The sequence below is a fragment of the Camponotus floridanus genome, unplaced genomic scaffold (genome assembly GCF_003227725.1).
Source record: "Camponotus floridanus strain SB8 unplaced genomic scaffold, Cflo_v7.5 scaffold94, whole genome shotgun sequence".
NCBI lineage: Eukaryota > Metazoa > Arthropoda > Insecta > Hymenoptera > Formicidae > Camponotus > Camponotus floridanus.
In genome coordinates, this window is record NW_020229865.1 from 481,435 (window position 1) to 498,237 (window position 16,803).

Sequence of the window (16,803 nt, forward strand, 5' to 3'; positions counted from 1 at the left end):
AAAATATTCATTTTTCGATTATCTTGCTCTTTAATACTTTTATGTACAAAATAATGAGAGGAATCAATTGGTGTAAAGAAAACACATAGTTATTTTTAAGAAAAAATATGTAATTTGTAATTAACAATTACATATTTTTTCTTTGAAACAACTATGTGTTTTTTTTACACCAATTGATTTCTCTCATTATTTTGTACATAAAAGTATTAAAGCAAGATAATCGAAAAATAAATATTTTACTAAATATTTTACGGTTTATACAAAATTAAGAAATGATTTCAAGCCTCATAACTCGAAAAGTACTCAATAAAAAATATTTTATTATAGTGTTTTGAAAAGCTCTCGAGATAAGCTACACGAATATGTAATAAGAAATAGGGAGTTCCATTTAAGAAATTGAAGGTTACCTTTACGTCATCTTCAAATGACTCTCCAAGGTCAAATCATTGCCACTATCTGATGGCCCCCTTTAAGCCATACAACTTTTATCTGAAACATTTTTTTGATTTTTCATTATTTTCCGAAATATTTGAGTGGATCACTTAAAATGGCCCACCCTGTATATAGAACAAAAACGTGATGAAATATATTCTATGACAAAAAAGTAAAACTAAGTATAATTATAACAGTCTGACTTCTGGAAAGCCTTCTATCTTCTAAAATTTTTCAACTTGCTGATGCAATTGATCATTAGATCGCAAGACATGATATCGATTAATTGATTGCGTTGACTTTCGTATTATATAACTCTCCTCCAATTATCCAGCTTAACTTTGTGTTTTGCAGCTGATTGACCATTGATTCGATTTTTAGGTGACTCGATGAGTATTTTCCAGTAAGATCCTGTTCCGATAAGCACATTGATTTCTCTTGGCTTATTGTAAGCCGAATCCGCAAGTTGGACATCTTTAGGTAGAACTATTTCATTTGCCTCAATTTTCCTTTGTGGAATTGGCACCGTAATTGCAGGCAAAACAAGACACTCCATTTCCATTGAGAAAGTATTTATTAGTAGTCTTTATTAGTAGTCTCAATTTTAATTTCAGCTACCTTGCTTGTATCTGTTTGCATTTGGTTAATACCACTGATGGGAATGCTTCTCTTAGTCCACGATAGCTTTAAGTTTTGCAGCAACTCCTGCGTCATCATGTTTGATTGCGACCCGAGAACAAGTAATGCACGACACATTTTCCGTTCTCCATGAATATCCCGAACATAGACTTGCGCTGTAGATAAGATAACCTGAATGTTTGTTTTACTTCTGCAATGAGCATTTATCATATTTAGTCCATTTAGACAATGAGTAACAATTGTACCTGTTGTTTCCTTGCGTTTTCTTTAGCTTTTCCTGATATAAAATCGTGTTATGTTTGCCTAAACACTTCTTGCATGTTGATGCCTTGCATTTTTTGCGTGATGTCTTGTATTTAGAATTAATACAAAGCTTCTTTCGATAATGTATTTTTTGCGATCTTCGACAGATAATTTGTTTAAATCTTCACATCAATACGTTTGATGCTCACCATTGCAAAATTTGCATCTTAATGTTGTCATTGTTAGTGTTATTCTTTTATTGCCTTTCCTTTCTTGTACTGATTGCTTGAACTTTGTCATCTTATTTTGATTAATCATCCTTAATGTATGACAACGTTCTGTGATAAATTTAGTAAATTCTTCTAATTTAGGCATATTTCTCGGTATACGATCTTTAAGGTAATTTTGCCAATATTGCTGCTCGGTGTATTCTAGCTTTCCTTTTGCCAGATGTAGAATTATAGTATCCCAATATTCCACTGGTTGATGTAATGACTTCAGGGAACATGTGTGTTTCTATATGCCATATTAGTTGTCTCATCGAATCTGCTTTATCATCCTTTGAAATGATTGGAAAAAGTTCATCCAAGTGTGTATCAATAATCATCATTTCATACGTGTTTTTAAGAAGCTGCCATAATTTTCTATACTACTTGAAACCTTCTATAACCTTACGTGCTTCTCGTGATAAGATTCCAACGATATTGATACTTTTGTGGGTCTGATAAATCTCTGTTATTGTGTACCGTTCAAAGCTTTAAAGTTTTAAAAATAGAGCCATTATGTATATTCGCCATTGAATTTTAGGAGTTTAATCTTCGGGAGTTTTGGTTTGCTTTTCCTCCTTAGAGTTGCTGCTTGTCGATTATCTACCGAATCTTGCCTACTGCTCTGTTGCTGTGCGATGACCTGTAATTGTTTTCCTTTATCCGTTATTTATTGTGCCTTTGACGCTGTAGCGTACTATCTTTTTTCGAATAATACACGTTCACCTTCGTTTTCACGTGTAAATTGTTCTGATTGCTTCTCATCCTTTAACATTATATTTTCGAGAGCTTACTGAACTTCTTCAAATAAAACTCAGAGGTCTTCTAATTTTTTCAACCTAACCTGTGCTTCCGCTGCCGAACATGCACGGTTAGCCTAAAAAAATGTCTGTATTCTCGTGACTTGGCCCTTGACACGAGCTCTTTTTTGTTTCAATTGGAATAATTCCGCCATATTGCCCGTAATAATTACTGTAAAAGGAAATATTGTACTTAGGAAGGAAAGCGATTCACTGACCTATTATGATGTTTTCCGATGTCCCACGTTGCAGCCGAATCGAGCTCTTCAAATTTATTATTTGATATGTAGTTTACTGCTTTGTATATAAATTCCTTATATATATATATATATATATATATATATACACTCCCCAGCAAAAAAAGCGGTACACTAAAAATTTAGGAAAAATTTACCAAACTTCAAACGCTTGTAAAACAGGAAATATTTATGATACGGGGGTATTTAAAAAACGAAATTAAAGCTTGAAGCCAGTACTTTGAGAAACTTTTAATGCCGATTAAGTGGCGTGCTTAATTTACTAATGGTCGATGACAGAACGAAAACTTGCAAAATCGATAAGTACAACGTGCAGTTTCTAGAGTTGTGTGGAGTGAAGCAGTTGACGTAACTCAATGAAGTAAAAAGCGCGTGAAAGTTCGAAATTTTCCCTTCAAAATGCGCTTTTGCGGAACTCGATACAATAATTTTTCGCTAAGTTATGCCAATCTGAAGAAAAAGTGTTTTTTACGAGATAATAATGAATTATGAATTGTAATGCCGCCGTTATGAGTGCAAAGCACCACAATTCTGTCCAAGCCATGTTGTTAGTCTGAAAACATATCAGTGTGTGTGTGTGTGTGTGTGTGTGTGTGTGTGTGTGTGTGTGTGTGTGTATTTGCACACCACAAGGATAAGGACCCCGTGGTTCGTCAACTCCACAGTATTTAAAGACTCCAAACCCTCCTTATGGTGTGTGTGTACGTGCGCGCACATGTGCACTAATAATGGGTATGACTTCCTCGTGCGCGTATTACTTCATTCATACGATCAGATACTGTCTCAAGTGATTGTTCGGAAACACTTTAAATACTGTGAGAGTTGACGAACCACGGGGTCCTTATCCTTGTGGTGTGCAAATACACACACACACACACACACACACACACACACACACACACACTGATATGTTTTCAGACTAACAACATGGCTTGGACAGAATTGTGGTGATTTGCACTCATAACGGCGGCATTACAATTCATAATTCATTATTATCTCGTAAAAAACACTTTTTCTTCAGATTGGCATAACTTAGCGAAAAATTATTGTATCGAGTTCCGCAAAAGCGCATTTTGAAGGGAAAATTTCGAACTTTCACACGCTTTTTACTTCATTGAGTTACGTCAACTGCTTCACTCCACACAACTCTAGAAACTGCACGTTGTACTTATCGATTTTGCAAGTTTTCGTTCTGTCATCGACCATTAGTAAATTAAGCACGCCATTTAATCGGCATTAAAAGTTTCTCAAAGTACTGGCTTCAAGCTTTAATTTCGTTTTTTAAACACCCCCGTATCATAAATATTTCCTGTTTTACAAGCGTTTGAAGTTTGGTAAATTTTTCCTAAATTTTTAGTGTACCGCTTTTTTTGCTGGGGAGTGTATATATATATACATATATATATATCATGTATTTATTAAGTCTGTTGTTTCTTCTTCTTCGATGTGCATACGTATGCATACGATGATTAGTTTCAATATGTTTTTCGATTAACTGTGTTTGCTTCGGGTTCTTTTAATGGACGAGATTCAAGCGTGTTGTCAATACGGTGTTGGGCGCCAAAATGTTAAAGTATGTTCTGTTGAGTAAATGGTTTCCATATTTCTTTGTAATTCGCGCATATGCATGCGCAATCGTTAGAACCGTCTAGAAAGTTCCTGATCGGGTTTTTCCATTCGCGCCACAGGTCAATTTCTTTCTGAGCCCTTTACCTTGTTTGAAATCGCTCGAGCCGGCGAGCACATGTTGTGTCACATAAGCTATTTTCATTAATAAAGTATATTAATTAAATTTTAAACTATTTCTCTTGTCTTTTGCTACTAAACTAAATATCCTGTTCTGTTCATAATAACCAACATGTTCTGTATTGAGGAATAAAGTTATTTATTCCTCAATACAGAACAATTTATTCCTCAATACAGAACAATTATCAATTTTTTTATCGCCATATTACTCTTCTAACTGACCTGTAGGCGTTCGCTGGTAAGATACCATCCATTATTACCGACTGCGTATAGCCGAGAGACAAGTTAGTTACGCACAGTAACGCACGCGGTCAAGGCGTGCTTTTCGACCTGGGCATTAACGGCTATTCCTTTGTTGCGACAAGCTAGAATATATACGAGTTCTAATTAAAGTTGTTCTCGCGTGCTCAATTATTCTCCTACTCATTCCTGAAATCGTGGGCGTTCCCAGAGTAGCTATATAATTATTTGGACCCCACAATTGGTGACCCCGACGTTCGTCAAGTGCCAAGACAAAGAAATACGCTGAGCATCGTTGCGAGAAACGTCTAGGAATCTCGGGCCTCCTGGACGAAGCGCAGGAGAAGAGCCGAACACTCACACCGTTCAGACGTTCTAAGCCCTCCTTCGTCAGAGCATTATCGGAGGACAACATCATTGAGCGTGTTCGAGCCTCGCTACATAAAGCAGCCGCATAACTACATCTGCGGATTTCCGGCAAGCAGAGCACATTTTCGAGAGGCGGCTATATTTCTTTTCTTCCCACGGAAAGCGGCCATCTTCACTTCCTCCGGGCGGGACCATCATAGGATAACGGCCATCTTTTCGTCCTGCGGACAAGTCCATTCGCTCAAGCCATCAGACAGCGGGTGAAGACCACGACAGTCGTTACAGCCGTCTGGACAAGCTCTGCAAACAACGATTCGCGCTAGCGTACTGTAAGTCCGTTCTAAATTAAGTCAGCAGGCCAGGATAAATTCCGCGCGTTTGAATTGTAAGCATAAATTTCTTTTTTTCTCGTCGCGTATAAACGTTTTCAGCCAGCAGTATGTCGGATACGGAACAGGCAGACGGCCTCGCACAAGGGCCTCAGGTTAGCACATACCGTGTGCCGAAAATTCCGCCCTTTTGGCGTAACGATCCCGAGACTTGGTTTTTCCAGGTAGAAGCGACATTTCGGATCTCAAATTGTAAAACTGACCGTACAAGAGCGGATTACCTCATAAGTGCATTAGACAGCGAGATCGTGGAGCATGTCAGAGACCTTATTTCCGGAAACCCTCCCCCCACTTATTTTTATATATTATCAATCTATGGGTTATTATCAATCTCTCAAAGAGAGAATTTTATCAGCCTTTTCGATCTCACCCGAAGCGCGGTTACGGCAACTTCTAAAAGGCCAATCACTCGGTGATCGAAAACCTTTTCAATTATTAAATCACATGCGAAAATTGAACGGGGGACAATGCAACCCAACGGTTTTAAAATCTCTTTTTCTCGAACAGTTGCCAGAATCACAGCGAGCAATTTTAGTAGCCATGAACGAACCCGACCTCCAGAAAGTCGCGGAAATCGCGGACAAAATCGCTGACATGAGCAGTTCCGAGATGACAATAGCTCCTATACATGCAAAAGCGGGTAAGACCAAAACGCAGCGTCACAATGACGCAGATGTACAGCCTGATTACGAGAATCAAATGGCAGAAGTTATCAAACGCCTTGCGTCCTTAGAAAGCAAGATGGCCAAGTTAAAAAGGGAACGTTCTGTTTCCCGGTTTCGTTCGAAATCCAAACAGCGAGGCTCGCAGAATTCCGACGCTAAATCAGGCTACTGTTTCATTCATCAGAAATACGGTGAAAAAGCAACCTCTTGCAGAAAGCCATGCTCGTGGAAAGGTGACAGAGAGTCGGAAAACTAGATCCACCTTCTCGTTTTGACGCAGTCGATCAAGGTGGATCCTCGCATAATCGCCTCCACATTCGTGATCGTAAGTCTCAGTTCTAGCCGCCTCAACAACGCAAAAAAAAGCTTTTTCCGAGCTTAAATTGTTTGCTGCCAACAATACTCGCATCGACACGTTCGGCGAGCGTCGTCTTACATTAGACCTTGGACTACGACGGGCTATCACATGGAATTTTTGTCTAGTCGCCGTTCCGTGTTCAATTATCGGTGCAGATCTGTTAAAACATTACAGGTTAGATGTTAGTCTGAGCAAGCGTCGTCTTACTGATAGCACTACCAAATTATTTGTTACAGGCAGCATTAGTACCGTTCCGGACTTATGTCTCTCTACAGTGGATCATTCAAATGAATTTGCCAATATCCTTGCTGAATTCCAAGGTATTACGGGCGTCCCTCAAAGGATTACATTGAAGAGCGATGATGTCGAGCATCACATTCTTACAAACGGTCCGCCCACCGCAGAATGTTTGGCACCAGATAAGTTAAAAGTTGCCAAAACGGAATTCAAACGACTCATGGAGTCAGGGATTTGTCGGCCTTCGAGCAGTCCGTGGGCTAGTCCGATTCATTTAGTTCGAAAGAAATCGGGTGAATGGCGCATATGTGACGATTATCGCCGCCTTAATTCCGTGACAATTCCGGACAAGTATCCAGTGCCACACCTGCATGATTTTTCCGCAAACCTACAAGGAAAAAAGATTTTTTCGTCACTTGATCTCTTTCGAGCATATCACCAAATTCCAGTTGCCAAAGACGACATCCAAAAAACCGCAGTCATCACTCCTTTCGGTCTATTCGAATACGTCTCAATGACATTCGGCCTCAGAAATGCAGCTCAAACTTTCCAACGATACATTCATCGCGCACTCAGGGAACTCGATTTTGTGTTCGTATACATTGATGATATCCTCATTGCATCCTCGTCGTTAGAGGAGCATAAGGAACATCTTCGTACAGTCTTCCGTAGATTACAGGAATTCGGATTGTTTATTAACCCAGCTAAGTGCGTTCTCGGTGTACAGGAAATAATCTTCTTAGGCCACCTCATTAACTCTCAGGGTTTCAAGCCTACTACAGAAAAAGTCGCAGCCATACAGAATTTCCCTAAGCCACGCACGATCGTTGAACTTCGACGTTTTCTAGGCACTTTAAACTTTTACAGGCGCAGTCTTCCGCATGCTGCGGAAGTACAAGCTCCACTCCACATCTACTTGAAGGATTCACGCAAGAACGATAAAAGAGATATCACATGGACTCCGGAAGCTGAAGCTGCATTTGTCAAATCCAAGCAGGACTTGGCAAATGCAGCCTTATTAGCTCACCCTTCCGAGACAGCGGAAACGCGTATCGTTACGGACGCATCAGACATGGCGATGGGAGCAGTTCTTGAACAACGATTATTTAATTCTTGGAAACCCCTTGCTTTCTTTTCGCGTAAATTCACCTCGTCTCAACGCAAATATAGCGCGTACGATCGCGAATTAACAGCGGTTTATGAGGCAATCAAGTTTTTCAGACACTTTCTGGAAGGTCGTTCGTTCAAGGTGTTTACTGACCACAAACCGTTAATTTACGCGTTCAAACAGCATTCAGATAAAGCCTCTCCTAGGCAGTTGAGGCAATTATCTTTTATCGCGCAATTCACTACAAACTTTGAATATCTACCTGGCGTAGATAATGTTGTAGCAGACAATTTATCGCGCATAGCAGCTTTACAACTGCCCGTGGACATCGAATTAGTCGAGTTAGCAGAGCAGCAATCGCTAGACGACGAACTCAAACATTTACTCAACTCTAAAAATTGCTCACTCAAATTTAAAAAGTTCATTTGGGGAACCCCTCACACGGAATTATATTGCGAGATGTCAGGCGATTCCATACGTCCTTATATACCAGAATCGCTGAGGAAGCGAGTGTTTGATTTGTTCCACGATCCCGCTCATCCCAGCGCAAAGGTCACCGACCAGATAATACGTCAACGATACATTTGGCCTAACCTGCATCGCGATATCGCCTAATGGGCGCGAGCGTGTACCAACTGCCAACAATGTAAGGTCACGCGACACGTCAAACGAATTCCCGCGTTTTTCACCGCTCCCGACGTGCGTTTTGAACATGTCCACATGGACATTATAGGGCCTTTACCTACATGTTAAAACTATCGATATTGCCTAACACTTATTGACCGTTTTTCGCGCTGGCCGGAAGCTATTCCTCTCCGCGACATTTCGGCTCGAACGATCGCACAGGTGTTTTATGACAACTGGATCGCACGTTTCGGCGCACCGCGAATTCTCACAACGGACCAGGGCGCACAGTTTGAATCACAACTTTTTTCCGCACTCCTATCTCTCGTCGGTTGCAAACGAATCCGTACCACCGCGTATCACCCAGCCGCAAACGGCATTATAGAAAGATGGCACCGCACCTTGAAAGCAGCCATAATGTGCCACGATACCCCGGATTGGGTCAGTGTACTGTCAACTGTCCTACTAGGTTTACGCACACATGTACGTTTGGACACCGGTGCTTCTCCAGCAGAGTTTATTTACGGCACAACCCTACGTCTCCCAGGCGAACCTAGGTTTTTCCTACACCAAGACTTCACTCCAGATCCACAAATCTTCCTGGAAGACTTCCGCGAATATATACGCCAGATTAAACCTATACCTGCGGCGCACCATATTAAGAAACGTCCATTTTGTTTTAAGGATCTAATTTCGTGTTCCCATGTATTCCTCCGCTGCGACGCGGTTAAGAAACCCCTCGAATGACCATATACGGGACCTTTCAAAATTTTACAACGAGACTCTGACCAAGTCTTTACGCTTGAGATTAACGGTAGTCCTCAGAGCGTAGCCGTCGAAAGGCTTAAGCCCGCTCATTTCATTAACGATAAGACTGATATACAAGTACAAGTGACAGCGGACACTCCGCAAACAACCGAGTCACATAAAGCGATGCCAAAAACTTATGCTAGTTCAAAAAAACACGTAGCTTTTAAGTTAGCCTAAGCATTTTATATTACAAATCTTATTTTTTTGTTTTGTTCGCGTTGCGTCAATAATATTGTAAGCGCTCAGACATTGTAAAGGCGTTAGTTTAAGTGTACCTAGTAAGAACAATGTACTAAATTGTCACAGTTGTCAGACAACATATTTTTATAACGTTCACACTCAGGGGGGAGTACTGTAGGCGTTCGCCGGTAAGATACCGTCCATTATTACCGACTGCGTATAGCCGAGAGGCAAGTTAGTTACGCACAGTAACGCACGCGGTCAAGGCGTGCTTTTCGACCTGGGCATTAACGGCTATCCCTTTGTTGCGACAAGCTAGAATATATACGAGTTCTAATTAAAGTTGTTCTCGCGTGCTCAATTATTCTCCTACTCATTCCTGAAATCGTGGGCGTTCCCAGAGTAGCTATATAATTATTTGGACCCCACAGACCAACTCTCCTCCTGCCATCTATCGGCTAACATATAGTAACGATGCGCGGTCGAACTAAATTAATCGCGTTATTTAAATGATTAACACGATATGCATTACAATTCTTAATTTTTCAAATATAGAACAAAATATAAGACAAATATAAAGCAAAATATGCTGCTATTTTTTTTTAATATGATATATTTAACGCGCCGTTAACCGATTTTGTCTTTAACGGTCTGTTGATACTTTCAGAATAAATTTAATATTTTGTTAATTTACAATGACCGAATTTATTATGCATCTCGTCTAATTAATATTTCTATTGTTTTAAAAACCTGTCATTATTCGTTCAATATCATCTAAATCTTTTTCTTTATATAATTTTACCTATTTCTATATGCTGCTATCCGATATTTTTAGATTATTCGATTGCAGGTTATTGACAGTTGTCGGCCATTGCTGTCAATAATGCGCGTGCAGCAAAGTATAGAGATATTAGGTGTGTGAATTAATTCGGTCCGTTGTTTTCTTCCAAAAAAAGATTTTAGTGTGAAAAAACATAAAAAAGTACACTAATCAAAGTATTTGCCATCGTTTGCTATTAGTTTATCCCATCTGTATGGCAGTTGTTGTATTCCGTGATGGAAAAACGATTCGTCCTTCGAAGCGATCCATTCAATGAGACATTTCTCTATTTCTTCATAATTGTTGAAGTGCTGGTCCGAAAGCCCGTGTGCCATCGATCTGAACAAGTGATAATCGGATGGAATGTCCGGTGAATACGGCAGGTGAGGTAAAACGTCCCAGCCAAGTGCTTCCAAGGTGGCCTTCACAATCTTTCCAACATGTGGCCGAGCGTTATCGTGCAGGAAGATCACTGTGTCGTGTCTCTTTGCATATTCCGGCCGCTTATTCTTCAATGTATTGTTTAAACGGATCAATTGTTGTTGGTAAAGTTCGGCAGTGATGGTTTGGCTCTGTTTTAATAGCTCATGATGCACTACACCCTTCTGGTGCCATCATATACAGAGCATTACTTTCTTGCCGTGAATATTCCGCTTTGGTGTCGATGAGGATGGTTTTCCTGGGTCGCAAATGGATTTCCTTCGTTTGGGAGGGAGGGGGAGAGGAGGGAGGGGAGAGAGGGGGAAGAGGAGAGAGGGAAGGGGGAGAGAGAGAGAGAGAGGTGGAGGGTGTTCCGCGCGGCGAAGCAAAGACCGTCTCGAGATCTCGAAATTAGGCGAAGATACGGTCTTTCACGTATCAGTTCGCTAAACGCTAAAATAACGTGAAAAACGCTTGTCTGATTCGCCACGGATCGACTAGCTCGCTTAACGGTAGAGGGGCAGGGTCTTTGGAAAAGTTAATTATTTTATGCGAGGTTCGACAATTTTGAAGTTCGACAGACACAACGGAATTCGACAGTCACGAAGGGTAACACTTAAATAAATTACGCGAACTAATAAAGAAAAATATAACACATTTATTAAAAAGAAAATAATGTAAAAATAAAAGAAATAAATTAAAAAAAACAAGAATAATAACAAGAAGTTTGGAAATTTGAAATAACGAAATATATAACAGATATTAATTCGACAGCGGTAATAATAATAAATCGGATGGATCGAATGTTTGCCCGAAATCGATAACATAAGAAAGCGCTAAGTTATTCCTGGTATTTATTCTAGCTCGTTTTTATGGCTAGGCTCTGCGAGGTCGATCGGCGTTTCGAAAACGTAACGGAAACTCGACAATCAGATCGTCGACTAATTGTACAAATCTTTTCCCTTTTTCTCTTTTAATCGCTACTCTAATCGACAGTCATATGTTCGACAGAATACGCAATAATGGAGCGAGAACAATTAATTGATTTGCGAAGACGGGAATTCTCGCGACGAGCACAGTCGATGTGATCGATAATCGACAGCCGTCGGACATCGCTTACTTTCTTCTCGGCGTAACGCTTTTTATTACTTACGCGAATCTCTCAAATTTCTTAATTTATCATAATTCATTACGCACCGCGACATACTCAAACACACGACAAATCTTACGAAATAGGCGCTAAGCATACACGTAATAAGCGCGACAAAGACCGAACAATAGTCGCAAAAAGTTACGATACACAACGGTTAACACATTCACGCTAATTAATAATGAAAATTGCCCGACGATCGATTGCAGGGATGCCTTACGCGGTTTCGACAACTTTTCGACAGCACATATAGCGAACGCATTCCCCACGATTTACCGCGCACGTGGTTGATATATGAAAGCCGCTTGCTACGCGTTTTATGACACCCCGAATCCCGGAGAGACAAACGATATCTTATCAACTATGGCCGACATTACGATCGTCCTTGCTACCTCGGTCGCTTGTCTCCGGTCGCCCGAAATACGAAAATCGAAAGCTCGGGCGAGTACAAAGCCCGAGCGACAACGAAACACGAAATTGGCGACAGAGCGGCCGGTCTACGGACGGAATCGCGTACGTGGCTTACAAGTTAGCGAAGGACAACCACACCGATATTTGCTCCTGTGGCCAGGAGATGTTCCTCGGTTCGTCCTCTTGCTCTGACTTCGACGACGACACGCTTAACGACAACGATTTTTCAGAATACTTTCGGAAAACGACTGCTGTTATCGAGCGCTCGCATCAGAATGAGTCCGAGTGATCTCGCGATCCAGAATCGATAGCAGTCAATTCCTGCGCGCAGGGGTGCGCGGATTCGCGGCCAATAGCGCCACGACACGCGAGGTATCAATGCGCCCTGTGACAACGCCATATTGGGGGCCGCAACAATCCCGAACGTTTGAAAATTTTGCTGTTGACGACCCGGCTATCGGCGGTCCTTTTGAGGCCTATCGTCCGTCTTCCATCCTTGGAGGGTAGCGCCGACCGAGTTCTGTTCTCTCGATTCACAGCTTCTTTCCCATCTGGCGGTTGAAGCGGATTTCGCCCTCGACTTTGCGCTGTCCCGCTCTTCGGACGCTATCTCCGCTCTCGATTAGAAAGTTGGGCGCAGGTCGGCTGTCGCAAAAATTCCTCTTGTTCTTCCTTGGCGTGCGCTCCGATGGATTGCCCAATATACAAAATAAACAATAAAAAGAAATTAATAATAAGGGGAAATACAATATCGTCTCTCCGGAGACTCCGATACGACTCTCACAATCTTTTCTTTGACGCGGCTGCTCGGCTCGCGCACTGTCAGGTTTCCTGGGCGGATGGACGCCCATCGAGACGGCAACGTCACAATATATATATATATATATATATATATATATATATATATATGTATATACCAATATACAGGGTCTACCAAAAGTGTGGAAACCCCTAAATATCTCGGAAAATATACGTTTTACAGAAAAGTGTTTCCAACAAAAGTTGTAGGGTTTAAGAAGATCTATATACTGATTCTATCAGTTTGACCTTGGATGGCGTCGTCAAGGTCAGGTCAAGGTCACATTGACTTTTTTAAATGACACCCCCTACATTTGATTGCATATTCTTATAGCTTAATTCAAGAGCTTTCCAAAACACTATAATAATGTTCATTTTTATTAAGTACTTTGCGAGTTATGAGGGTTGAAATAATTTCTTAATTTTACATAAACCATAAAATATCTAGTAAACCATTCATTTTTCGATTATCTTACCTTCATACTTTTATGTACAAAATAATGAAAGGAATCAATTGGTGTAAAGAAAACATACAGTTGTTTTTAAGAAAAAATATGGAATTGTTAATTGCAAATTACATATTTTTTCTTAGAAACAACTATGTGTTTTCTTTACACCAATTGATTCCTCTCATTAATTTGTACATAAAAGTATGAAGGTAAGATAATCGAAAAATGAATGGTTTACTAGATATTTTATGGTTTATGTAAAATTAAGAAATTATTTCAACCCTCATAACTCGCAAAGTACTTAATAAAAATGAACATTATTATAGTGTTTTGGAAAGCTCTTGAATTAAGCTATAAGAATATGCAATCAAATGTAGGGGGTGTCATTTAAAAAAGTCAATGTGACCTTGACCTGACCTTGACGACGCCATCCAAGGTCAAACTGATAGAATCAGTATATAGATCTTCTTAAACCCTACAACTTTTGTTGGAAACACTTTTCTGTAAAACGTATATTTTCCGAAATATTTAGGGGTTTCCACACTTTTGGTAGACCCTGTATATATACCAATATTCTTATTAACTGAAGCGTTTCTAATTTATTAAATTTTACAATTGTAACTTGTTATATATATTGATTATACAGTAACGAATTTAATACTTCAGCTCAATTCAATAACGTAAATATCAGTTTTCTAGAAGTTTTTCATTATTGGTATTTTTTAAATTCAAAATTAAATTTCATTAATCCGGCAAAATCATAATCGTTATAATTTTTATTCTACGACAATTTTTTTATTTGATTATTTCGCGTTAATAGACTTTTAATAAATTATCCTCCGAAAAACAAATATTTAAAAATTTTATTAATATTATATTTTTGTGTCCCAAAACTCTTTATTTATTTTTTAAAAATCGATAGATGTCTAAGTTCTTTGATTATTTTCATCATCTTGCCTCATTTATTTTGCAATCATTTTTCAAGATTATCACATCTGTTGATAGATTGTAGAACGTATTACAAAAGTAATATTGATTATTTACGTCATCCATAATCGAGTTTAATCCGTAGTTCTAAAATTGACAAATCATAACTATTCCTTCGAAAAAATAAATTACTGTAATTGATCAGCATTAAAACTATGGATGTTAAATTTTATTAAGGATGATGTGTAGACATATTCATTGTTTTCGAAGGATTTATTTATTGGTGATTTTTCTTTAAATTTTTTATTATTCATGAACAACCGATATGATAAGTCCGAAAAAAGAATTGTAAAATCTATAGGGTATAAGCATTTAAGGTCTATAGAGTAGATTTAGCATTTTAAAATTTAGAAACTGTCAATAAAATATAATACTCTGTGTTTAATAAAAAATTATAATTCATTGTTTACAGTGAGGGCGCTGGGCGTAGCGGCGACGAAATGAAGCATGCAGCATGCGTAGTAGCAGTGTCACGGCTGCGCGGTCTTGCCTTCAACCCTTGGTGTCCGCCAGCCGCTATCTCGCCGTACATACTCTTTCTGGAGATTCTTTTTACTTCATCGTTGAGGTACACTACATGTCAATTATAAACAATTATCCAAACTATCATTTATCGATCTACATGTCAACAAACAATTATCCAAACTATCATTTATCGATCAAGTAATAAAAAATATAAATTAATTTTTTTTAAATGAGTTAAAGAAGCTAATCATTGAGAAACGAGTAATTCTGTATATATTGTGACGTAACGCTTGGCGATCCGTCACAAGGATCGCGAGATCTGACCGGTAGTATTTTTGGGCCCTCGTTCTCCCCTGATTTAGGAAGAGAGAGCGAATATTGGAGGCGAGGGTAGGCTCACCTCCCCTTATGTAGAGTTAATGATAAAAGTAGAGTTAAGCGGATGTGAGGGAGGACGTTACGAGATCTCATCCGGTGACTCGACCTGGCGCAGAAGACCAGATTAGAAGACGTGTGAGACGAGGCGCCGACTATAAGGAGAATGGCGAGCTAAGTCCCCCTCTCTACTTTTATAAATCGGAAAAAACCTATTCGAAACATCGCTGCCGCTCTTATACATTTCCTTATGCTCAGCAAGTATGAGGAATAATCATGGGGAAGGTCGATCAATAAAAAGCGAACATCGGAACCCCGAAACGGAGCCAACTCGGCCGGATTAAGCGCTACAGGACATCCACAAAAATAATGGCGAGCGGTTTCCGGAAAACTCCTCACACCAGGCTGTGGACAAAAAGTCTCAAAATTAAGACAAAGCAACAGAGTAGCGACAGGCGCAAATACGGCCCTGAAGGCCGCAGGAGTAATTAGAATCACAAAGGCGATCGCGATATTTGATGGCCGGCAGATGCGTTGCGGCATCGACTCGCGTATCTCTGCGACGTGAATCGTTCGATCATTTATTATAGTTTATTGTTCGCGTTTTTGATACTTTATTACTGTTAATTGCTCACGCTCATGTTCGATCGTTTATCTTGTGTAATTACTTATTCGCTCAATTCTTCCGTTATTGCCGCAATTCTGTATTTGTTTGATCGACTCACGTTAATAATCGATTCTATAACTATCGCGTTTGGCGAATTTAACTACTGTTATTATTTAATATTTTTGGCTTACAACAGACGGATGTCATTACTAGAAGCATCATCGCGGTATTCCTTATTAATAATTCAAGCGGAATTTGTAACTGCCGAGACCCTATGACGTCTCGTTTAGCGCAATATTCCAAGACTTTCTTACGCTGCTTTTTCTATCCCATGACACGTGATCGTGCTCGAATGCCGGCCCGTCGCTGCCGGAAAAATCTACCATAATTGATTGTAAAACATCTTATAATATCTACGTGAATCTGTCTCGTGTTGAACTTTATCTATTTGTTAAATATATTCATTCTTATTATTTTAATATTCTGTCTTATTTGCAGCCACCTTTTTGATCCTTCCTTGTTAATTATTAAAACGGACCGCCCTACCATTTTCCGAGACGGGGCTAGCCGAGCGTCTGTCGCGATTAATTGAGTAGCATTTTCCGTGCTTATTATATTGAAGTATCGAATTAATTTTTTTTGAAGTGGTGCGGATTACCGCACCTGGCGCCCAAAAACTTTTGGAGATAAATTTGAGTAGAAATCGCGCCGAAGGTGTGCCGTAGGCCAATAACACCGGCCAGATCTCATTAGCCCTAATTAATAAATTAACCGGTCACAATATTAGTTCAAGAACAGAAATATTATTAGTCTTAATGGCAAGTACAATGTGCCTATACATGTAATATATAAGTATATTTTGTCATAATGCAATAATTGAAATGCGGCATGAAATGTATGTCCTTTAAATATTTTTAAAATATTTTTTAATTTTCGCGCTAATACCATATTTTTGAAA

At 39.5% G+C, this 16,803-nt stretch overlaps 1 protein-coding gene across 1 annotated transcript in view; it reads left to right on the forward strand.

Annotated features, from left to right (window-relative positions):
• LOC109609933 (protein expanded-like) overlaps positions 1-16,803 on the forward strand; it is a 448,580-nt gene that overhangs the window by 135,168 nt on the left and 296,609 nt on the right. The window contains exon 3 of the mRNA XM_025415034.1: positions 14,811-14,966. Coding sequence (XP_025270819.1) covers positions 14,853-14,966 — 114 coding nt within the window. The 5' untranslated portion in view covers positions 14,811-14,852. The remainder of the gene's footprint in view (positions 1-14,810; positions 14,967-16,803) is intronic.